The sequence below is a fragment of the Xiphophorus hellerii genome, chromosome 6 (genome assembly GCF_003331165.1).
Source record: "Xiphophorus hellerii strain 12219 chromosome 6, Xiphophorus_hellerii-4.1, whole genome shotgun sequence".
In the NCBI taxonomy this organism is placed as follows: domain Eukaryota; kingdom Metazoa; phylum Chordata; class Actinopteri; order Cyprinodontiformes; family Poeciliidae; genus Xiphophorus; species Xiphophorus hellerii.
Genome location: NC_045677.1, coordinates 29,089,215 through 29,114,094, shown reverse-complemented (window position 1 = coordinate 29,114,094; position 24,880 = coordinate 29,089,215). Strand labels below are relative to the sequence as shown.

Genomic DNA, 24,880 nt, shown 5'->3' with positions numbered 1-24,880 from the left:
TGAGTTTTGGGCCTGAGATGACCTGTGATTTTCCACTTGACCACAAGGTGGCGACACCTAACAGCACATCCTGCTAAAATGAAACTTTTCTGTTTCCTTCATAAAAGGGGAAATCTTTCCCTCTGTGAGCAGAGGAAGCTTCAGATCAGGTTTGAGTCCAGTTATTGATCCAGTTATTTATTAATATTAATCAGATTAAATAATCTGAGGAGCACTGCTGTGGCACAAAACAAAAAAGGCCTTTTGGTGTTTTTTGACAGAAATATGAAGAAATAAACCTGAGTGAAAAATCAGACTCTGGTTTGTAGTTTATACTGGGATGCAGCTAAAAACAGATTTAAAAGTCATCTTATAACTCCCTAATCTGATGTCTGATCGGTTCTGTCAGATGTTTCCTTTGGTTCTCAGACGTGTTGATGCTCTGAAACGTCGGCTCGGTTCGGCCCGCTGTGGGAAACCCAACATGTAAACCGGTCTGATCTCCTCAAACCGTTCAAACGATTCACTGATCTGGCACTGAAACGTCGGATGAAGGGAAGTGAGGAAACAGCCTTTAAAGCCGACCTGGAGTCGATTCACGAACCCAGAGGAAAACAGAGGGAATAATTACAGAACCAGATGACGGTTCGTCGGTTCAGGATGACCCAGTTTACCGCAGGCAGAACTTTTCCTGTCTGCCTCACAGCTTCAACTTTCTCCTCTTGAATCCCATGAATGTGATGAAATCTACACGACAGGAAGTGATGCAGTTTGTTCCAACCTCTTCCTGTTTGAGTGTCCTCCATGTTTGCTGCTGAACGTGACGGCCATCTTGTTGCTGTTCCTCCGATCAGAGGAACCAGGCGGGATTTTCACTGAGCCTCAGCAGAACCCAGGATAATAAGATATTAATGAACAACTCGAAAGATTCAGTCAATATGTGAGGATTCTGGCCCGAGTCTGCTTCACCTCAAACCGCAGAAAAATACAAACTATCATGAAAAATCATTCAAACAAATTATGAACCAGCTTCAAATGACTGTAAAAAGAGAATTAGACACAGTGTGTGTTTAAATGAAGGCTGACCTGCTTTATGTCCTCATCCTGGCTGTAACTGGTCCTTTATTAACCTTTGAGTTTGGTTTAAATTAATGGCACAGTTTTTATCTTTAGGTCTCAAACTGTACATCTTATGAAACTGTAATAAAAATTCAATGTTTAAATTTTATTTTTACTTTCACAGCATTAAATCTGTTCAACAAAATATCCAGAAATGTAAAGTTTTTGTTATAAAACTGCAGTCAGAGCAGAGAGGAAATGAATCAAAGCTGAGAACATCAAGCTCTTTTCTCTGTGACCAGCAGGAAAAGTCAACTGTTATGGCAGAATTAAACAAATTTACTTACAAATTTACTAACTGCAGGTTATTTAACATTTCTCCACACCTCTAGTTTTTCTTTTTGGCTGATTTTCTCCCTTCCAGTTCATTCTGAGAAGCTGACCTCTGACCTGTGCACCATCCAGGCAGGAAAAGGCTTCAGCACCAACTTCCTGCACAGCAAAAAGTCCAGTGTTAATTTAACTCCCACAGAGTTGATTTTAACACTTTTTCAGTGTTTATATAGTCCACACTCTTCAGAGTTAAATTAACACTTTCAATATAGTTAAAATTTTAACACTTTATCAGAGTTACTTATTTAACTCCCAAAACAGGGTTCATTTAACACTGTGGGATATAATGGATAACACTGATCCAAGAACAAAATGTACCACTTTGTTAGTGTTGATTTAACACTTTCAAGTGTTATTTACTCCAAAAAAAGTTACTTTATAATTATGATTAATTATAATAATTATTAAGAAAAACAATTGACACAAGTACATCAATTTTGAACACTTTATTTTTGCAGCTGTGTTTCCAACATTTTAAATTGTGGTACGATGAACAAACATTCATTTGAAACGCCATAAGAGTTTTGAATATCAAAAGGCTTGTGAAATTTAAGTTCAGGGATTTTTACTAAATGCCTTTCTTCACTTTGAACAATCCTGAAAGCATGATGATGATCATCAAATGTTTCTGTGAATAGCTGTTTAGATAACAAAAGAAAGGTATTGTCAACTAAAAGTACATCACTTATCTGACAAAACACTGGCATCTCATCTTGAATTGTGCTGCAAACAACAAGTCCTGGTCTGTATTCAACACCCTCAACTCTAACCCAGCTGGTTGAAAAAACATCTCCTGATGAAATCATTTGAAGCATTTCTTTGTTGACCACATCTTCATCTTTAAGTGAAAATGGTTTGAGAGGCCCATGCTCATTTTCTTTAATACTTATTGTTTCCCAATGATAAGCTATGGCCATCTGATGCTTTTTCGCAAGTGATTTGGTTATATTTTTAAAGTTTTTAAAATATTCTTTAAACATTTTGTGTTTAGCCTCAAACCTCATAGACCACATATGTAACAATGGACCTATTTTCCTAATGGAAGATGGATAATGGATCATAAAATGATGCTTAGGTATCAAATTTCGATGTGGATATAAGAACTTAAAGAGTCTATGGTGTTCAACAATCAAATGCTTCAAATATATCGTCATACCCATAGTGAGAATAGGAGAAAAGACAATGTTCATTATTTCTAGTAACAACAGTAACAAGTACCAGTTTTTATCTCCTGTAGGAATAATGTCCCCAAACAAAAGTGGAATGTTTTTGACAAGACACAATGTCTGAACAGAATTCAAGCCTATACTATTTCCAGCACTCTCCAAAATAATTTTTGTGGGACGGTTTTTTCTTTCTAAATACCCATAATCAAAACTATAAATCCTGGAAAGTAAATCTTGTTGTGATATGAAGTTTTGAGTAAGATATTCAAAAAGTAATTTGATCTCATACTGAGCAACACCCTCAAGAAGATCGTGCATTATATCAAAGGAATAATTGTTAGAAACATGAAAATAACTCAATGAATTCAGTGAAGATTCTTTCTTCAAACCATACAAAGACTTTAGCTGTGGGTTTTCTTTAAGAGATTTATAAAGCATTTCAAAATGTGTCTTTTCTCTAAGTACTATCTTAGGATCATCCTCACTGAATACAGTTTGACAGTCACTTTTTTCTATTAAACAAAGTCTACAAAAGTAGTGACTACTAAAAGATTCATTAAAACCAAGAATTGTGTGCATCCCTAAATTATCTCCGGTGATTTGGGATATTGTGCCATATACTGGTTCATCAGAAAATGGAAGACTAAGGCCTTGGCTTTCCAGATTTTTTAGGTCTTTCATTAATGGCTCCAGAATAGAATCAAAACCATATTTGTGAAGATCTTGTGCATGAAATAGCGATATCAAATGAATATTCATTAAAGCTGAATTAAATTTAGGAGGCAGGTTTCTTAGAACAAAGTAGAGACAGCCAATCTTGTGAATTCCATGTTTTGAGCCCAAGGGATTGGCTGGTTCAAAATCATCATAAAATATTTGAATTTGTAATGCAGCTTTTTTTGTTGAAAACAAAGGATGTGTTTTATAATAGCTTCCATCAGAAAAGTCTGTGTAAGTGTTTTTCTCTGATCCATATTCTTTCTTAATTATAGCACAAATGTTTTGATTTCTGCACATGAACTGCAATGTTTCCAATATCGGCACATATACAAACGTATCCTTCACAGGTACCTGATCATATGTACCAGATTTCTGATTCCACCTACTATCATATCTTACTCCCAGTGTTATCTCCACAGGCTCAACAACACCCCATTTAAGGTTGAAATATTTGTTTCGCTTCCATTCTGTATTTAGGTTTGTGAATGGGTTTTCAAATTGTTCAAATGACTCATTTATCACAGAAATGTTGGGATCACTTTTGGGTAATGCAGATATAGCCGTTTCCTTTGCTTTTAAGTGAATCTTGTTTGTTAGTTCTTCTAAATCCCCCACAATTGACGACACTAGACTGCCAGAGATTCCACTGCCTTGTAATTTAGCCACTATTGATGCACACATCTCTTTAGTTTGATCTGTAGAAATCTGTGAGGAGATGCTCTCATGAGAAGAATCAGAAGAACAGCACTGATTTAAAGGGGTTAACTGGTCATCCAAAACATCTGTTTGACATGTCACAACTGTATTACAAGATGAAGAACTTGGAATAGCTGAACTTTGTGAAATTTGCTGAACAGTGCTATGAACATTATTAAGATGCTTTCGAAAACCTGTGTATGTCAGAAACTGATGCCTGCAGCCACGCTGAGAACATAACAATTTGAATTTTGGTCCAGGACAATAACTATGTTCAAGTCTTAAATGTGAAATCAACTTCTGGCTGCTTGGATACAGTTTTTGACACATAAAACAGGTCAACATTTTTTAGCCTGACTTACTCACAAGAGAGCACAAGGGACTGGTTTAGCAGCCTTGCTCTCATGTCCCTAACTCTGGGCGATTCCTTAATTTTGCCCACGTCAATGTTATACACTGTTGTCTGCAGAAATGTGTAGAAATTCATCAATGCAGCATCATAAGAGACATTAAACACAAAATGTGCTTTGAATAGCTCATCAAATGCTCCAAGAGAACCGTTTGTCTGGCATGGGATGAGGCACTTATCCATGACGATGTAGAAGCTGTCAATCTTGCTCTTCTGACGCCCAACAGCAAGGAGGTATGGCTGCAGACCCCGTTGACCCCGGAGATGCTCCTCTAAACTGCAGCATGACTAAAATTAAAAAAATATACACCAAACATAAGAAACAAAACATACAGCTTTACGATACATGTTACATAAAAAATAAATTGAAGTATGCCCAGACATCTTCAAAGCTGTCATTCAAACATCTGTATTTATGCATGTCTATAAAAGGAAAAAGACAAATAATTTTGCATATTTTAAATTTCAATTACCTTATGAAAGACAACAAGTCTCTCAACTGCATCACTTGCACTGATTTTTGGAGACTTCTGTCCTCCTGGTTGCGGTGGAAGGAGATGTAAGAGAAGTAACAGCGAGGCCATTTCTTGGTCATAGCCTGAGGACAAATTTATAAAAGTTTTCAGATATAATATCAGAACTTTATGAGTACTCTGAACAGTCAACTATCTTTAGATAGATCTAGGTACTTACTAGATGTGTTAGCGAGGTCATCACTTTGAAGACTTTCCGCTGACTGCACCAAACTTTTCAACTCAGGTGTAGAAGTGAAACGCTTAGCCTCCTTGATGACATTTGGTTTGAAGAACACATCCCACTTCTGCAGCAGTCTGGATGAGGTTTCTTCATTGAATAGAAGACTGAAGTCTTGATCAATCTTTGAAAACATGTAGAAATCAAACCATTATAACAAGGTAAAAATCCACATTTAAAGACTTTAACAACTCACTTGAACACTTACCAATCCTTTTGTGTCCAGGAACCTCTTGAACGCTGTCAGAATATCATTTGTTCCACTGGCATCTTTAATAAGCTTGTGACGGTGCTCAAAAGTCTCTCTCATCTTCTGAAAGATCACGGACCTGTCTGTGGTGTGGTTAAGCAGAGATATGGCCTCCTGGCAGGCATTCCCATCAAGCTGATTTTCAACAATCACAGTTCTCTGTATATTTGGGCCTCCAGATGAAATGTAATTGGTGCTACTTAGTGGCACAAGAGATCCTCTTTGAATCTTCCTTTGGACCGTTTTAAGACGCCATGAAATGTATCCAGTGCTGCTTGCTGCGTCATAAAAGTGCTCCTAAAAAAAAGAAAAAAAATTAAATGCAAAATCACAGTTTTGAGTCACAAAATAAAAGAGCATGTTTGATTGTAGAAAAAAACAAACAAAAAAAAAACATTACATAGCCTTTTTTGGTGTATGGATCCTTGAGGGATGGGAAGAGTGTCACTATTCCAAAGGCATACTTCTCTCTGATTGCTTTAGTAGGGAGGTGCCTAACAGCAGATTTTAAATTGGTGATTAAACATTTTTTTCAATTATTATACATAAATTAAATAGTGTAAAAACAAACATACCCATGTTTATCAATCATGTCAGCCACCAATATGTTCACCATTTGTCTTCTTGTGGCATCAGTTAGGGTTTCTGTAGTTTCATACTCCTGCAAAATTTCTTCACCACCAGACTTGCTTTGTAGGACACCTTCAACCAGCTATAAAATTAATAATAAAAAAAAGGAAAACAAAACAGGAAATATGCAATATGCAGATTACCAAAATAGGACAAAACATGTCTGGGCATACAAAACAGAATTTAGAAGCAGAAAAAAAATATTGTTACATTCTTAGCAGACACTGAGTTATTAGGATTCTCAGTTTTTTGCTTCTTGCGTGGTATCTCATCTATTAGTATTGTTGATGTTGATGCATTTGAGTTGAAGCTCGAGTCAGACTCAGAAGCAGATGACCATTCTGAGAACTCTGAAGGAAGAGACAATAGACATCAGTGACATTCTTTGGTAAAATCTGTATAACAGTTGATTTAATTTGCTTTGTTATCTCACCATCATAGCAGAAAACCGTCAGTACCACATTGCCTTGTCTAAGGAGGTCACTGAATATTTCTTCGTCAACTTCAGTATCTGTTGCATCTTTGTATGTAACTTTGCCATCAGGTGGCAGGCAAAATCGTTCAATGACTGAAAAAACGAGGCAAGATTTAGAGCCCAATTCTGTAATTAGCTGGATTTTTTAAACTAACAGTTACTTGATATTGATCATGTGATTTGTATGAAACATATTAATGAAAATACAATTGATTACTCTTTTTACTTACCACAAATGTGTAAAATATGTGTTAAATAGACATACATTGAAAAGAATAATGCCCATGCCCCACACAGATGTTAAATAAATAACAAACCTTTCTCATGAAACTGATTAAAGTCAAACAGCCCTTCGACCTCCTCCAACTTCACATACTTTTGCAGGTCGCCATACTTTACATGGATCAGCATTTTGTTTAAGCATGGGATAAACCTAGACAAAGCAAAATAAGGTATAGGTCAAGAGTTCACCTCACAGTAACGTTCCTCTGCTATTTGTGGCACGTGACTTCGGCTCATTGATGTTCCACGGAAGCTAATAGCCGTTACCTCTTACATTCACAAGGCCAAAATTATCATTTTAAACGGCAAAAAAATAAAAGTATGTTTTTCACGAGTATATGGTCCGACAAAATATGTTTTGTAAGAATTACCATGATAATAATATCAGGTGTAAGTCCTACTAGCTACCACGTGGGCTACTAGCTAACACTGTGTGAAATTGTTGCAAAATGGATATATTCAGCTGCCTTTCAATTATGTGGTAATTAGTAGAAAAAGTCAAATCACTCACTCTGTCAATGTAATAGTGCTGGACAAAAGATTTAGTAAGTTGGACACTTACCGTGTAGAACAGGAGATGAACAAAATGGAGCCGTGTTCAGATTGAACGCAAACGAAGACTGTGAAGCAGAGGGGAGGAGCTTATTTTCCTCCCAGCAGAGTTGATTCAACACCAACACAATTAACTCTGCGAAATAACTCCAACACTGGGCATAATTTAAATCGCTAAATGTTAAAAAAACACTTAATGAGTTAAAATTAACTCTGACACGTTTAACCCTGAAATTTTAACTCTCTAGTTTTTGCTGTGTGTTAGTCGTCTGGCTGTTTGCTTCGCTTCTCATTTCAAATGTTCAGTTCATGTGGCTGCAGTCTTGAATATTTGGTGCGAGCTGCATGTGTGATGAAGATGTTTCTGTGAACCAGCAGGTCCAGATTTATTTTGATGCTCAGCCCTCAGGAAGCTTCAGCTGATTTTCTGCAGGGATCCCAACCTGCCGCTGGATTCTCATCTGAACATGGATGAAGTAACTTCAGACTAACTGCTGCGATCCCTGCTCAGCTTCCAGGGTTTCTGGCTGATCTGATGGATTTTTGACTCTTTAATCAGCGGTTGAGCCCGTCCTGCTGGGACCATTTTAAAGGAGGGATGAAACCAGTAAACCCCGGCACGACGCACGTTTCAGCTCTCTGAAACACAAAGAAACTTAAAGCAGATTTTACTGAGCTGATCCAGAATAAATCCACCTTCTGCTGTTTGTTTGCTCTCCAGCTCATGTCACCTTCCCTCCTCCAGCTCCTTGTTCTGTGAATGTTTTTGGATTCATGCTCAGCTTCCTGCAGCTTTCAGGAACTCCTGACTTAGAGAAAAGAAAAGACGTGAGTGGGTTGAAAATGTCTTTCACCTCCTGCAGCTCTGTGTGAATTAATGGACGAAAAGCTCCAATATTCTGACAGCTGTAAAAAAAAACAACCTGGCAGCAGAACAAAGGTAAAAAATATACTGATATTTACATGATAATGTGTAATAATTCCTCTGTAATAAATCATAACTCATGTTGTTCCTGATTCTTTGGTCTCTGAACTTCATCACTAACAGTCTGAAAATGGCTTCCTGCTCCTTTTTCTGCTGAAATCACCTTATGAGCTCAAAGAGCAAACCAACAGCGCCACAGCGCCTCCTGCTGGTTAACTGAGAGAATTTCATCTGAATCAGACTGATTAGACCAGGGGTCTCAAACTCAATTTACCCGGGGGCCGCTGGAGGTAGAGTCTGGGTGAGGCTGGGCCGCATTCACACACACGGCCTCCTCAGCAGAACCTTTCTGATTGCCTATTACAGGGGTGGGCACTCCTGGTCCTCGAGGGCCGGTGTCCTGCAACTTTTAGATGCATCTCTACTTCAACACACCTGAGTCAAATAATGAGGTCGTTAACAGGACTCTGGAGAACTTGACTGCACTTAGGAGGAGATTCAGCTGTTGGATTCAGGTGTGTTGGACCAGGGAGACATCTAAGAGTTGCAGGACACCGGCCCTCGAGGACCAGGAGTGCCCACCCCTGGCCTATTACCATATTTGGCCGTAGTCAGGCGCTGTAACAGCCGTAATTGTGTAGTGTCTCTTTAAGATACTCTAGTATTGCTAATGACGTCACAAGTATGCGCCACGGCTTCTCTGTAGAGAGCGTGGGAGAAACGTGCTAGCCGGACATGTTAGCTCCCTAACTTTTCAGTAATGTTATGGGTTGTTTGGACGCTGCTTAATGTTCATGTCTGATAATATAGCAGCCGTTCAACCGGCTTTGTAAGGTTGGTGAAGAGCGTATTTATTAAAGGACAACACTGTGGAATTCCCAGTACCAGTGTGGTTGGGAGTTTTTGACCGTCCTGATGAATCTGCCGCCTCCTCTCCTCCCTTAAACACAACCCAAGCGTTACAGCGCCTAACCTTAATACGTTACACTGATCAGCAACTTCCAGGTCTAGACTGGATGCTGAAGCACGTGAAGCGGGAGCGGCCGCGGAAATTGCGCATGTACCGCATGCAAATAATGACAAATAGAAAATGCAAATAGGCCCGGCCGATGTCCCGCCCCCGAGAGCAATATACTCCACCGTGATTGGTAAGTTCGTCCAGCTCTGCACACAACACTGAAAAGTGCCAATTATATCAAACTCGCGGGCCGCACTAACATTAAACTTTCATATTAAGGCGGGGGCCACAAACTATCGTGCCGAGGGCCGCAGTTGGCCCGCGGGCCGCGAGTTTGAGACCCCTGGATTAGATAGATAGATAGATAGATAGATAGATAGATAGATAGATAGATAGAGTATAAAAATAGGCAACTCAACATAATTTTTCTTTTATACTCTTCTTTTCTCATTGTAAGTTGTTCACTGTTATTTCAGTTATTTGGTGCAATGCCACATATAACCGCCAGGGGGCGCCTGTCACATAGAGAAAATTGGACACAGAAGAAGAATAAACCTTCCTGTTGGATGCTAATGAAAGCTAAACATGTGTCTCATCACAGGTCAGTAAAAATGTATTTTGATGCATAAATATTGTTCACCTTTAAGAGTTGAAGAGATTATTGAATGGAGAGTCAACCAGCGAATCACGTGATGCTGGTTTCTGACTGGGGACATTTTTCTGAAGGCTAATTAATGCTAATGCTAGCTGACTGTGGCTGTGTGTTAAGGTAGCTGAGAAACAGCAGAAGGACGGTTTCACTTTGAACTTATTGTATTTTGCACATTTCCAAACGGTTCTCACACAAAGCCCTTTGTTTTGGTCTCTTTATTTGTAAAATGGACATCTCTCTATGGATTATTGCAAAAACCAGAGAAACCATAATGTTATGATCTTCTGTGAGTAAATAATGGCTGCCTGCAACTGAAGCTTAGTAAAGAGATGCAACAATAAGGAACATTTGACTTTTTCAGTTTTACTTTTTCAACATTGTTAGTCTGTTAAAAGAATTGATACAGTTAAAAGTTAAGATGCTTAAATATTAAAATATCATACAATATCAATAAAATATTAATATTTTATTTGTGCAGAATATACATTTGCACAACTATTAAAACTAGAGACTTGGTCTCTGCTCTGGTTTCATTATCAAAGCTGGAATCTCAGTGGCTGAAATGTGAATAAAACCAAATGAATTAAAGTTTGGACTCATTAGAGGAACAGAAACAATCGTTCTGCAGATAAACTGCATCCTCCCTCAGATAAATCATGAATAAATAATTTAGTTCAGACGGTGGATGAGCTGATAGTTTTTATACTTGTTGCGTTTCATGCAGTGAAACCAACATTTACTGGAGAAGTTTGCTGCCTTTTGAGCAGGAATCAGACGTTGGGAGGTTTTGTTGTTCCTGCCTGGTGCTCTGTGGCTCCGGTGTCTGTCTGCCTCCTGCTGGATGAACATGAACCTCAGTGAGCTCAGGATGCCGGATGTTCTCTGACAGGATGTCACGGCGCTCCTGCAGCTCATCATCATTCAGACGTTGCTCTGCCTGATCTCCCGGTTTGTTCAGACTTTAAAAGCAGCTGCTCTCATTATGCTTCAGAACAATGGCTCCGGCTGGAACTGTCCTCCCACGCCTGACGTTTCTCCCAGGTTTTCCTCTCCGCCACGTTCCTGGGAAACGCACTCAGCATGCAAGCCGCTCTGACAGTCAAACAGTTACTGGAATGAGGGACTCAGATATTAGCGGTGAAATGTCAAATCCAGGTTTATTCAAATGCTGCATGGAGCGGCTTCATTAGCCGAGTGTTAAACTTCACTTCTGTCTCTACTTGTGTGTGAAAAGAAGCAGGTTAAGGTGCGTTCTCCGTGTTTCTCTGTATCCATTATTTTCTGTCATTTCTGATCCTCTGCAGACAGAAACAGCTTCAACGTCGTCTCCTCAGTCGGCCTCATGCAGCTCAACCAGTTCGTCTTCACTGGTTTGGGGTAAACTCTTATTGGCTGTATTGATCGGTGATCGATGTCTCTGACAGTTCTGTGGCTCATTCATTTATTTATTTCGAACAGACTTTAAAAACAATCAAAAGGAAAATAAAACAAAATGGGATGAAACAATCTCAAAAAAAAACAAAATAAACAAAATAAAATATACAACAAACAATCATGCCCATGTGCATCTTCATCATTAACAGTGCAGCTGCAGACAGAAACTGTGAGCTCCTGGTTTACTGAACCTGAGATTAAATCACATGTTTAATCTTAATTCAGCTGCTTCAGCTCATAACTTGCTCATAATTTCAGGTTATGAACTGAACATCTAAAGTCCAGCTGTGAAGTTTGTTTGCTTGGTTTCATTTTCTTACTGTCAAACTGAGAAACGACGAGACTTTTTTAATCTAAATGAATCAACCTCACAGTTCTGACGTGATTCAACAGTTTCTCCTCCTCCGTTCGGTTCTGGTATCCAGCCAGACAGACCGCCGCGTCCTTGGGCGGCTGATGAGTGGCGCCGCCGCTGCAGCAGCAGCTATGCTGCAGCGATGCTGCAGCTGTCAGCATCACTTACTGCCAGGCGGCTCCAACCGAACAGATTCTCATCAGAGGCTGAGATGTTTAGAAAGCTTTTAATGCAGACGTTGATTTAATCAGGGTCAACTCAGCCTTAATGAGACACTTCTGAGCCTCACATTTATTATGCAGCACTTTGCCACCACAGAAATGGGATTTAATGTAAAGTGACATGAATTCATTGGCTCAGTTTATGCTGTTTTCCTGCCTTCGATTTGGGTCAGACCTGCCTGGTTCTACCAGGCTGTTAAAGACCAGATCCGGTTCACATTAAATAAAAATGGGGAATAAATAAAACCTGGATTTATTTCCAATTATTCAAGACATTCTGGTGCATCTTCCACATTAAAGTTTACCTGTAGAAATAAACCGGTCTCACTGTTTTAGTGAAACTCCAACCTGAAAACCGAAACAACCAACATCAAGATTATTTAATAACGTAAAGAGAATTTAATTTTTAAACTTAAAACTGAGTTTTTAAAGTTAAGTTTCAAGGATCAGAAATTCCTCAACATGAAAGTCGATTCTTTTTTCCGTAAAGATTTCTCAGAAAATCCCAGAATCCGAATTACTGCTGAAATGGATGAAGGCTGAGGGAACGGATGAGGAAATGCCAAAGTTTGGTGATTTCATTTTACTGATGTAGAGGCAGATTTGAAATCCAGTCAGTTTTATTACAGGCTGCATCAGAGCTCCAGCCTCTGTAACAATGTGAAACGTTTATTGGGACATTTACAGTTCAGGACAATCTGCCTGTTCATGCTTTCATATTCAGCCAATCACAACGCTTCCAGATGGCCGACAAAAGGAGAACAACTCTGAACCAGAGTCATGAAAGGTCAGACGATCTGCAGACGGGTCACATAATGTCAGCAGATACCAGGCAGACGGTTTCCATCTGTCCAAATCTAAATTTATGTCCATATTTTACGTTATGATGTCATCATAACGACAGCAAAACAGTGAAACTGTTTAAAATGTCCTGCAGTTTATGGCGTTTAACGCCTGAATCGTGTTTCTGTCGGGATTCACTGAGGAATCTTTGATAGATAAAGTGTCTGAACTGGTTTCATCCAAATGGACTGGGTTCAGACGGTCAACAGCCTGGCCGTAAATAAAACCGTCTGGTTGTTTCCAGTTATCACCGAGCTGCAGCTCTCAGCCCTCTGAGCCTCTCTGCTCTCCGGCCGTGTGATTACCTTCCTTCATCTGGTCCGTCCTGCCTGATCGCCGCGTGGGCGACTGAGTGGACTTCATAACGGGTCGGATCGATACCAGCTGCTCTGGTAAACTGGCTCTGTGATCCGCGGCTCAATCGAACGTCACCTGGAGGAGGAACCGGAGCGAGACGCTGGGCGGGGTGACCTATGACCTATGACCCATGCTGCCTTCAGGACTGTACAGCAAATACAGGAATCCTGCTGCTGCTGATTAATCCAATAACATTGATCAGTATTGATCAGTATTGATTCCCATCATGGCTTTAAAAGGAGCAACGATTAGCTGAAACAAAAGGCTTTATGATTAAATGAGTGTTTTTCTCTCCATCGTGGCCAGACCGCCCAGCCGCTCAGCCGCCCAGACCGCCCAGACCGCCCAGACCGCCCAGACTGCCCAGACCGCCCAGACCGCTCAGCCGCCCAGACCGCCCAGCCGCCCAGCCAGAGGGGAAAAACATTTTGTTGGTTATTATGTGATAAAAACACAAAGTTCTGCCTCCTTCAGCTCTCTGTGTTTCCTGTCAGAACCCTGGAGGTCTGACAGTTTCTCTGAAAAGACTTTTTCATCCAGCGCAGAGCAAAACGATAAGAGTGATCATGTTGTGTTTCCAGAATGACTGGAGAAAAATAAAAAACAGACGGTTGGTTATCCACAAGCCTCAGTGATGTTCAACATTTATCAGCAAGATTCATCTCAGAGATGCACTTTTTGTAACCTTTAATAACCTTCTGGCTTAGTTCATCTAAATGAGAGGCGTTCCTGGAACGGACCCGGTGTTCAGGCGGTACCGTTGGTTCCATCATTCAGACCGGCTTCCTCTGGCAGAACCCAGAACCTTTTTGCTGCAAAGCAACACTTCTGCCTCTAGAATAAACCAAACCAAGTTGGTTTAGACTTTTCAAAATAAAGCAGGTTTTCTGTGACGTTCAGGAGCAACTCGGGAATCTGAGTCTTAAGGAGACGGCCGGGCCTCCAGGGTCCAGTCTGCAGTGACACCTGATGTCAGCAGCACAGCTGGTCTCTTTGGGACCAAAAACAGGAAATTCATTCAGATTTTTAAACTCATAAAGAACAACTGTAGTTTAGTTTTCAGGTTTGATGCATTTTCTTCAATTAAATATTAAAAGTTAATAGAGACATCAACACAGCATGTAGCTTCATAAAAATGATTCCTGTTAGTAAATGTTATTGCATAAGACAAACGGTTAAAGCTAGCATTTTTCATTTTTAATTTAAAGTTATTGAAAGCCGCAGTGAAGCTCTGAGGATCCGTCGTGTTTTTCTCTGGTCGACACCAGAACCATCAACATGGATGTTAAACCACAGGAAGAGAAACTGAAGTTCAAAATTTAACCTGCAAACATTTTGATTGTTATGAAAATGAAACTGATTGTAATAAACAACCTGAGTCATTATCTCACCTTCAGTTTTCAACAATCCATCCAGAGCCGTCAGTCATCATCATCATCATCATCGTCATCGTCATCATCAGAGGCTGATTCATGTGTTCATCGTCTCAGCCGTTAATCGCCAGCAGCAGGATGAGTTCAGGCTGAAACTCTGCGGCGCATCTTGATTGAGTTTTTCAGCTTTTTGTGATCAGACAGGTTTCATGGAGATGAAAACATTTTTAACGGGATTCATGCTCTCAGTTTTCAATTAGTGAGGCGTCTCTGTGACAGATGGAGGGAGGAGTGATTTCCTCCTCAGGCTGGAGGCGAATGAATCCAGGCAGGAAATGGATTATCTGTATGAAATCCTGAGATGTGCTCAGTTTCTCTAATGGAAGCAGTGAAGCAGCTCAGCTTGTTCCACAAATACTCACATATTCATACCTCCTGTGTTTCATATCCATGTTTCAAAACATAATCAGCTAATAATCTGAGTCTGCAGTCAGTTCCAGATGATTTACTAAAAATACACAAATTCAAACTAAAAACAACATTTCTGTGTAAAAAGATGCGTAACCGTTCTGTTTGCTGGTTAAATCAGAAAACATTAATCCTGCTGTAGGTCTGTTGGGATTACAAAATGATCCTGAAGTCAAGCTTCTTGTATGACTTCCCTGAATGTCTGATTCCTCCTGGCAGAACTGAGTCGGGTTTGTAGAACCGAGATCAGGACTTTGAGATGAGCTGCAGGTTCTGGTTTCATGCTAACGTCCATTTGGAAGATTTTCTGTCTCCAAACATCAACGTCCCCAAACATCACCGTCTCCGAACTTCACCGTCCCCAAACATCACCGTCTCCGAACTTCACCGTCCCCAAACATCACCGTCTCCGAACTTCACCGTCCCCAAACATCACCGTCTCCGAACATCACCCTCTCCGAACATCACCGTCCTGGCTGACGTGTTGAGATGCTGCTTGTTGTGGTGAAGCGCACCAGTCCCTCCTGCAGCAAGTTGGTGTTTTCAGGCCTGTAAACGTCACCCTAATATTTCTCATACTGGAATCTCTCCTTCCTGAAAAACTACAAAACAAATGCAAACAAAAAATCCTGCAATCACAGGAAATAAAAATAAAAGTTAAATCGCCACAAATACCAAAACAACATTAAGCATGAAGCTAACTCCACAAAATGGAAATCCTCCAGACCACCAGGGGGAGTCGACCAACAAATCAGACCCTCAGTAAATAGGATGATTTAATGGGACGTCCAGAAGAAAGTTGGAGGAACAAAGAAACGGTTTTCTACCCTTCATATCTTTAACCACATTATAAAACAGCAGCATATTAATGTAGTTAAATCCTCCAGAAAAGCAAGTTTTCATCACTTTATATTTGTTGTTGTTTTTGATATTTAAGCTTCTCTTTCCTGCAGATGCAGCGATTTTATTGCATTTGTTTTCTGTGGTTTCGTGTGTTTGAGGCGTTTTATGACATAAAATCTCCATTCAACTAAACCAACAAATGAATCTGAAGCTTTAGACGCCGTTTAGAGACACGATGGTTTCCACTGGGCTCTGAAGTCCAGCGTTTGGCCAGGCAGAGACCGACCAGCGTTAATGAAAGAACGGGTCGCCCATTGACATCCAGAGTGGTACCAGAATGGGTCAGTCCAGACATGAAATCTTTTCCTATTAAATATTCTACGATCAACTAAAGGTGATATTATAACGGAGAGGAAGCGACTGGAAACTCAGCAGCGTTCTGAGTTTCTACATCACCAACAGACCCGCTGACCCGACTCGACCGGAACCATCAAAGTTTCCTGAAGCTCTGACTGCAGAGGCACGTTTCTTATTTTATCTTTACAACCTTTATAAATCACGTTGATGTGAGACTGACAGACCCGACATGAAACGATTCTTTATGCGCCGTTTATCTTTTTATGACAGATTTTATGAAGGGACTCCGTTTATGATCTTTTTACTGCGGATGGGTCGGCTTATTAAAACATTATGGCAGTCTTTAATTATGCAAAACTAAACTACTGAGATATTCTAAAACTACCGGCCAACTCTTTGTTCAGCCGATGGAGGAGACATTAAAATCTGAGCTTCTGTTTATGCATAACATGCCTTAATGAAGCAGGAGAAACGTGAAGCTGCTGGAGGACAGGAGAGACGGCGACAGGCCTGGACATCTGTCTGAACCTCATGTCAGGAAAAACCCCAACGATCAGAAGGTCAGATCACAGAAAATCCCCCAGAAGTGAAACCCAGACGCTCGTTCTTCTCCTCCCTGTTGGATCCGTCTGGAAAGAAAAGAATCCAGGATCGGTTCTGATCAGACGCCGTTTGGTGAAGAGGAGCTCCAAGCTCTCCTGTGGGATGAAGCTTCCCGTCTCCACGGCTGAGAACAGCTAACGCTAACAGGAGTCGCGTTTCAGCTGCTTGTACTCACATCTTCTTCCTCTAGAGAAATCTTCTCACAATCCAGAAACTTGAAAGCGTTGCTCCTTCTTCTCCAGTCCTGACCGGTCGACCCAGATCTGGCTGCATCAAACCATCAAGTCGAGTTTATTTACTTACATCATAAAACATCATACAGTCACCAGGAATCAAACATGCAATAAATATCAGGTGTGAGTTCAGGAAGCAGCGATTCGCCTTCTTCCTGTTGAGAGCAAAACCTTCAGAGAAAGGAGTCGCCTCATCTCGTGTGCTTCATGTTCAGCTGCTTTTCTCCTCGGTATGAATTATAGATTATAGATCCTGACGTGCTGCGTTGCTTTGCAACATTGTCAGATTTTGTCCAGAGATCTGCCGAACGGATCAATGAGACGAGGCGGTTCGACCCGCTGGGAGTTTGGCTTCGTGGTTAAAACATGGACACACCTCTGGGTTTGGAGACGCAGAGACCAGATGGACCATAAAGACGCCCCTTCAGTGCAACCAGAGCTCTAGAAACTGCCTCTATAGGTACAACAACACGTTTACTGGGCAATCAAACTTAATGACCCTTTCAGCAGCGATGGAGGAAGAAGACCTGGTTCTCTCTTTGATGCCTGGGCTCTGAGAAAAGGTTTATGACCAGTCCTGGCTGAGACATGGCTGCTCTCCAGTCTGTTACTTTCAGGCCGCTGAACCAGATTTCCAGCAGCAGTGAGGCGGCAGGTCAGCTGTGGTTTCTGCAAACAGCATTCAGGAAGTCATGGAAAATGTTGCTGCTTCTCGCTAGAAAGACTTTCAAACTTTCAAACTGCCTCATGGATGTCTGCCAACGTAACAAACTCGTTTCTGCGCAAACCCTCTGATCCTCAGTGGTGCTTTGTCCAGATCCACTGGTACCGGTCCAGATCCTTTACCAAACCTATAAACGTCCTTAACACTAACTGAGGATCCGATTCAAAACCTTCCAGTGTCCAAGTTTTTACGACACAACCAATAAGGCAGCACTTCTTCTGATCTTGTTGGAGCTAAAAATCAAATTAATCTGCAGTCGTTGCTGACATGTTAACAGAACGTCGGTCAAATCTGTTCAAGTTTAGGCGCCAACATGATTCACAGGTCAGATCTAAGGAAAGTTTCCTCTGAACATGTTCAGGTTCTGGTCTGGAAAAGGCAGAACCAAAGCCGGGAGAATCTCCCCAAACGTTCGGGGGTAAAATCAGAAACATTTATGATGCTGAGAGGAACTGTGAACGTTTCTGTCTGGAATATTAATCCGACCTGCATGAGCATTTTTCCCTCTCAGGTTCTGAACAGACTGAACCATGTTTGCTCAGGTTCTGACCCGAACCTCAGAGGTTCTGACAGGAACCCAACCTGCCTCTGCGTCCTCGGCTTCCTTCAGATTAAGCGTCTCATTAAAACCTAATTCCTGCATTCAGATGGTTTTGTGGTGATTAGCAGAGTTAACCCCGGCGGCCCGCTCGGCCCGGCAGGATGCGTCGGATTATCCTGAAACCCGCAGCAGAGCGGCGAGCTGCCGCCGCAGATGGTGGAGGAAATTAAAGGCTGCACGCTACGATCAGAACCAGAACCAGAACCAGCCAGGATTCACCCCCTGCACCGCTGGGAGGACTGGCGTTAAACTTTCCATTTGTTTCATTTGGTTACAGCCGGCGGTTCTGCTGGTGGGGAGAAGCTGGACCTGCTGAGTTTCAGGTGTTTCAGAATTTCCTGCTTTAATCTTAATGAAGAATCTGAGCAGTGAAGCTCCAGACCCTCAATCCACAACAAAAGCTTTAAGCCAATTACAGATAACAATAATGGAGCCTAATCAAATCAGCAACAATCCTCCTCTTTCCATTTGGAGACCCCCCCCCACCGTCTGGTCCGTTACTGCAGCGGGTCGGGCTGGACGCTCTGACTGTGGACAGTCTGCAGGACAAACTGCTGAAGCTGAGGACAGATTCTACATGTCTCAGGGTTTCCAGAATCAGTTTTTATTGTCCCTCAAAAGGAAACTTTAAATTAGTTTAAGAATCTCAACGTTAAAATGTCTCCAGGCCTTCACCACATATTCTGACTTTTTCTTCTCAGACTCGTTGCGTTGGTCCCTCTGGGTCGTCCAGCGCCTCCACTGTGTCTCTGTGTCGTTTAGAGTATCATCCTGTCCAGCTCGCCGTTTATAAGGTTTTCTTATCTTGGATTTTTATCTGCTTCAGTTTGTTTTTAGCTACATTTCTGGTTTTGTTTCTCAGTCCTGCTCTGATAAAAATCCTCTGGGTTCTCGTTTATTCCTCGTTTATTCCTCAGGAAGTTCAGACTCACCTGTCTGGTCCTTTTTCTCTCCTATTCCCACCTGGACGCCTCCAGCCTTCGCCTCCCTCTGTGTGATCAGGATGTTCTTTTTGCTTCTTCCTGTGTCCTTCTTTCTGCTTTTCTGCAGAATCTGTGCAGATACTTTAGAAAAGGTAAATATTTTCAGTCGAGTATAAAAGTTTAACTAAGTCAGAACAGCATTAGAGTGGAAACTCGCCTCCTCGTGGTTCAGGATTCGCAGAAATTTCACCTATTTGTAGATTTTAGTTTCAGTTATTGCAGAAAAAATATTTTAGAGCATATCTAATATCTACTGAAAGTAAATGTAGCCTGGGAGACACATGGAGCAAAGCTGCTGAACAAGCTGCTGGTCGAGTGAAGATGAGGAAGGATGGAGATGTTAGCTGCTGCGTTAGCGCTAAGGCGGTTTCCACTGTGCATAGTAAAGGATATTTGGTATATTTAGTGTTTGAACTATTAAAACAGGCAGTTATCAGCATCTTATAGGAGGTTTGAAGGTTTATGGTGCAGGTGGTCCTTAACCCGTCACACCTGGGCGTCACGGTACTTTAACCTACTTTTACTCCAACAGAAAAAAAATCAGTCGTCAAAAAACTGAATAAAATCCAGTGATGAGTAAAAGTTTGTAGTTTCTGTTAAGAACCTGTCTGGGTGATCGCTGCCATATGGGGAGAATAAAAACCCAAACAGACGAAGCTCAGAGAGAAATTACTGAGAAGTTTTTACAGAATATTCCAGACTTAAAGAAATCTGGCAAGAAGACGTTTAATAAACCAAATGATGAAAAACAGGATGAGGACGTTTGGCTCCAACTGCCTGGGATTCAGTAAAGATTCATCATCTGGTTTTATACTGACAGCAACGATTTACCTCCAAAGTCTTTCTGTTGTTCTGGTTTCTTTCTTTCCTACTTTACTGCTTGTCAGTGTGGATAAGTGTTGGTTACATAAATGCAGCTCATCCTGGTCAAATTAAAGTTCTGTTAACTCATGTTTTACTCTGTGGTCCACTTTGTGACGGATCACAACATTTTCTCTGATTTCCCTAAAAGCCTTTTGTGAATTTATGTTATTTATGAAGAACTTCAAGTTTTTACATCCAGAAAGCTGCAGGTTTGACTTTTTGACGTTTTTCAGGAATCTGCAGGTTTCTGACGTTGTGAACTCCTGATTTGTGTTCAGTCATGATTGAGCTAAGGAGCAGATGAGTCAGAGCGGCGCCGGGATCAGCAGGACGCGTCGGGTCCAGCAGGACCCAGCAGGACCCAGCAGGACCCAGCAGTCCGAGGACTGACCTACTTCTGACTGCAGTAACTAACCAGCTTCACATTATTCATCAGGCAAAGTTTAGCAGAAAGAGCAGAGAGGAGAAACGCTTCCTGGTCAGCAGAGGATCTTTCATTTCATCGCAGGGAAGTTTTTGCTTTCAAAATTTCAAAAATACTTTCTTGATCCCAAAAACACTTACCAAGTATTTATGGTCCAGTTTCTAGTGAAAATATCTGACTACACTTGAAATAAGACAAAAATAATTTATAATTAACTTTTAATAAAGATGCAGGATCTTGTTTTAAGTCAATAATAACTAAATATTGATGAAAAAGTTCTACTTTCATTTGGAGATTATTTTACTTTTAACAAAACATTTTCCCATGTTATAAGTAAAATAATGTAACAAGAACTTTTTAACCAATATTAAGTTATTTAATTAAAACAAGCTCTTTTTACTTTTAAGTTAGTTTGGTCTTATTTTCACTAGAAACTATATAAAAATACTTGGTAAGATTTTGTGTTTTTGAAATAAAAAGGAAATGAAATCCATAAATTTTCTAACCCTGATGGTCAGGAGGAGCTGAAATATTTATGAAGTTTCATTTATAACCTTTTAATCTCCTGGTTGTTTCCACAGATCATGAAAACTTTTCTCCTGAAGAAACTTTCAGTTCATTTCATTTCCCTTTGAGATCAATAAAGTGTTTTTTGAATTTCCTCAGATGTTGCTTTGAAAAGAAAACTTTAGTTTTGTTAAACTGATGTGTTATTATGTTACATCAGGCTCTGAATATAAAAAATACAAAAGAAAAAAAACAAAAAATCCAATTTAAGTTGGAAAATATTTTACTTCTTACAGGAAAAAAAAATCCAAATCCAAAAAGCAACAAAAATCAGGAGAAATGAATAATTTAGTAATTTTTAAAGTTTCTCTATAGATTTTACCAACAGTCGTTTTATTTCATCACTAAATTGGCTGATTATTAATAATTGATTAATCATTTCAACCCTGTTCTGTTTATTTTTTATTATATTTTTTAAGATTTCTTGATGAAAACCAGTAAATGAATCTTCAACTTGTTGAACTTTGACCTTCTGCGGTTTCCGCCTCTTCTTCTTCTTCTTCTTCTTCTTCGTGGGAGAGGAGGGTGTTTGCGGAAGAGCGGAAGAAGAGTGAAAGAGCGAGCGATTGTGTATTTTTCTATCTTTGGTTTTTTCTTACTGTTTATTCACTGGGTGTTTGTGTTACTTGTTTAATTGTGATTTTGTGTTAGTTTTGTCACGTTTTAAGGGGATTTTGTGGGTTTGGGTGTGGCCGTCAGGCCGGCGTCTCAGGACGCCATGGTGGCTGGTGGTGGGTCTTTCTCCACGCTGACGCGGAAGAACGGCATCAAGGTGGGTGCTGGTTCTCCGTGCAGCGTGGAGGAAGTTTGTTTGGCTGTGGGTGATGTGATTGGGCACGGGAGCATAAGGTCGGCAGCACGGATGAATGGAGCGGTGGTGTGTTTTGTGGAAAAAGTTGAGCAGGCTCAACAGCTAGTGGAGGCGGGCGTTTCTGTAGGCGATTTGTTTTTACAAGTCTCGCCACTTACCTTACCTGCAACGAAGGTAACGCTGTCAAACGTTCCTCCGTTTATAAGTGACGAGTTCTTGATTAAAGAGTTGTCGAGGCACGGTAAGGTGGTGTCGCCGCTAAAAAAGGTTCCAACAGGGTGCAAATCACCTTTACTAAAACATGTTGTATCCCATAGGAGGCAACTCTTTATGATTCTGAATCGAAAAGATGACGAGTTGAATTTACGATTTCACGTGAGGATTGATGAATTTGACTATGTTTTGTTTGCCACGTCCTCAAATATGAAATGTTTTGGTTGTGGCAAAGAAGGCCACATCATAAAAATGTGCCCAGACAAGGCCGAACCGGCCCCGCAGGGTCCGGCGAAGCAGCAGGCGGCTGGTGAGAAAACAGGAAACCCGCCTAGTGAGGGTAGGGCGGCGGAGGAGCCCGCTGCCGCTGCGGAGGAATCCGCGGCTGCTGCGGGGAAACCCGCTTCCGCCGTGGAGGGACCCGCGGCTGCTGCGGGAGGACCCTTGGTTGCTGCGGAGGAGGCCGTGGCGGCTGCGGGGGAACCTGCGGTGGTGGTGGAAGAGCCCGCTGCAAGAGAACTGGAGAGAGGTACAGTCGTGAGTGAGGGAGCGTTGGGAATGAGTGTGTGTGTGAGTATGGATGAGAGCACGGTGGTGTGTGGTGATGAGGTGAATGGTGGTGAGGGTGGAAGTGTTGAGGGGGAGAAAGACGGTATGCAGAGAGAGCAGGAGGAGGTGAAGGGCGATGAGGAGCATTTAGTGTGTGGAGGTCAGGGAGAGAGAGTAGAGGAGGAGGTGGGTGGACAGAATGAAAGGAGGAACAGTGTAGAGTCGGTTGTTGGAGCAGGAGCGGAGGGAGAGACAGGTGAAACAGAGGAGGGGATGGAGCTAGAGGCTTCTGCCCCCATAAAAAGGCGCAGCAAAAGGAAAAATGTGGTGGCTGCTGTGCAAGCCAGTAAACAGGCCAGCAAGCTGGTTGCAGACAGGAGGGAGGTGTCAGATAGCAGTGACAATGAAGACTGGTTCTCTGACACCAGTGAGGTGTCCGTACACCAAAGTAGCAGTAAAGAACCTAGGTACCCGGTAGAATCTTACAGAACCTTTTTGCAACAAACCAAGGGATTGAGGGGAGTAAAAATAGAAAGTTACTTTCCAAATTTAAGAATATTTTATTTTTCTGCAAGATATCATATCAGAAACAAAGAGGTATCAGGTTTTACAGATACAGAAGTTTTTAGATTAAAGAAAATAATGTCAAAAGCTAGGAAACAATTTTGAGTACAAATGATGTACAGTAGTATTTTATTATTTTTTATAAGGTTTTTATGTTTTGGTTTTAGCTTCTTACCCAATATGGATTCTTTTAAAATTGCATCTTTGAATCTTAACGGGGCGAGGGAAGCTCAGAAACGTGCATTGATATACCAAACATTAAACCAGAAGAAAATTGACATCATTTTTTTACAAGAAACTCACAGTGATTCCTTAATAGAAACAGACTGGGGCAGAGAGTGGAGGGGGGAGGTCATTTTAAGTCACGGCACCTCCCAGAGTGCAGGGGTGGGCTTTCTGTTCTCCAGAGCTTTCACCCCAAACTCCACAGAAGTAGAGCACGTCGTTCAAGGGAGGTGTCTTTTAGTCAAAACAAAATTTGATCATTTTAGTCTGGTTTTTATCAATATTTATACTCCCATCACCAATGCAGAGAAAAAGCGTTTTTTTGAAAAAATTGGGGAAAGGCTGGGTGATTGTGGGTCGGAAGATTATGTTTTTATAGGTGGGGATTTTAATTGTACGGAAAACGAGTTTTTAGATCGTAATCATGCAGAGCCGCATCCGGCAGCCCAACATGCTCTGCGGCAGCTGGTCTCGTCTCACGGCCTGGTGGACGTATGGAGGAGGATGCATGCAGGCTCCAGGCAGTACACATGGTCCCACATTAAGGAAAACCGAATCTCTTTAGCTCGACTTGATCGTTTTTATTGTTTTAAACACCATTTTAACGTGTTTAAAACATGCCAGATTTTACCGGTGGCTTTTACCGATCACTCTTTGCTTTTAGGTAGTGTTTTTATCAGAAACATTTTACCTAGAAGCGCTTACTGGCATTTTAACTCTGTTTTAACTTATGATCGGGGTTTTAGGGAGATTTTAGGTTATTTTTGGACGGTTTTTAGACAGAGAAAGTCTGATTTTACCAGCCTGAGACAGTGGTGGGACCATGGTAAAGTGCAAATAAAACTGCTGTGTCAGCAGCATACTCTCAATGTCACCCGTGACATCACCGGATCTATTAGAGATCTGGAGATGAACATCGTGGAGTTAGAACGACTTAGTGAATCCACAGGAAATCGAGAGCACATTGAAGCTCTCAAATCTAAAAGGCTAGTTTTAGCAAACCTGCTGGAGAATAAAGTCCAAGGCACATTGGTCAGGTCCCGGATCCAGAACATCACGGAGATGGATGCTCCCTCTAGCTTCTTCTTTAGCTTGGAGAGGAAGCACGGGCAGAGGAAGCAGATCCACTCTTTGCTGTCGGACACGGGGCAGCAACTGAGTGAACCAGGGCAGATCAGGAGGAGGGCTGTGGAGTTTTACCGTTCTTTGTTCCACAGCGAATATAAAGAGAACGAGGAACTGTTCGAGGAGTTCTGTGACGAACTGCCTCAGGTCTCCGAGGAGACAAACACCGAGCTGGAGCGCCCTCTGGGGCTCCAGGAGCTCCACACAGCCCTCCTCAGCATGCAGGGCCAGAAGTCCCCAGGCG

The 24,880-nt window shown here is 41.4% G+C and overlaps 1 protein-coding gene across 1 annotated transcript; it reads right to left on the bottom strand.

Annotated features, from left to right (window-relative positions):
* Positions 1-3,900: 3,900 nt before the first annotated feature.
* On the bottom strand, positions 3,901-6,494 carry LOC116721923 (uncharacterized). The gene is made up of 6 exons (XM_032565955.1): positions 6,489-6,494; positions 6,001-6,137; positions 5,826-5,919; positions 5,137-5,299; positions 4,896-4,963; positions 3,901-4,710 (listed from the first exon to the last, which is right to left on the bottom strand). Exons 1-6 carry the CDS (start codon positions 6,492-6,494, stop codon positions 4,372-4,374), a joined length of 807 nt encoding a protein of 268 aa, XP_032421846.1. The 3' UTR covers positions 3,901-4,371.
* Positions 6,495-24,880: the final 18,386 nt, after the last annotated feature.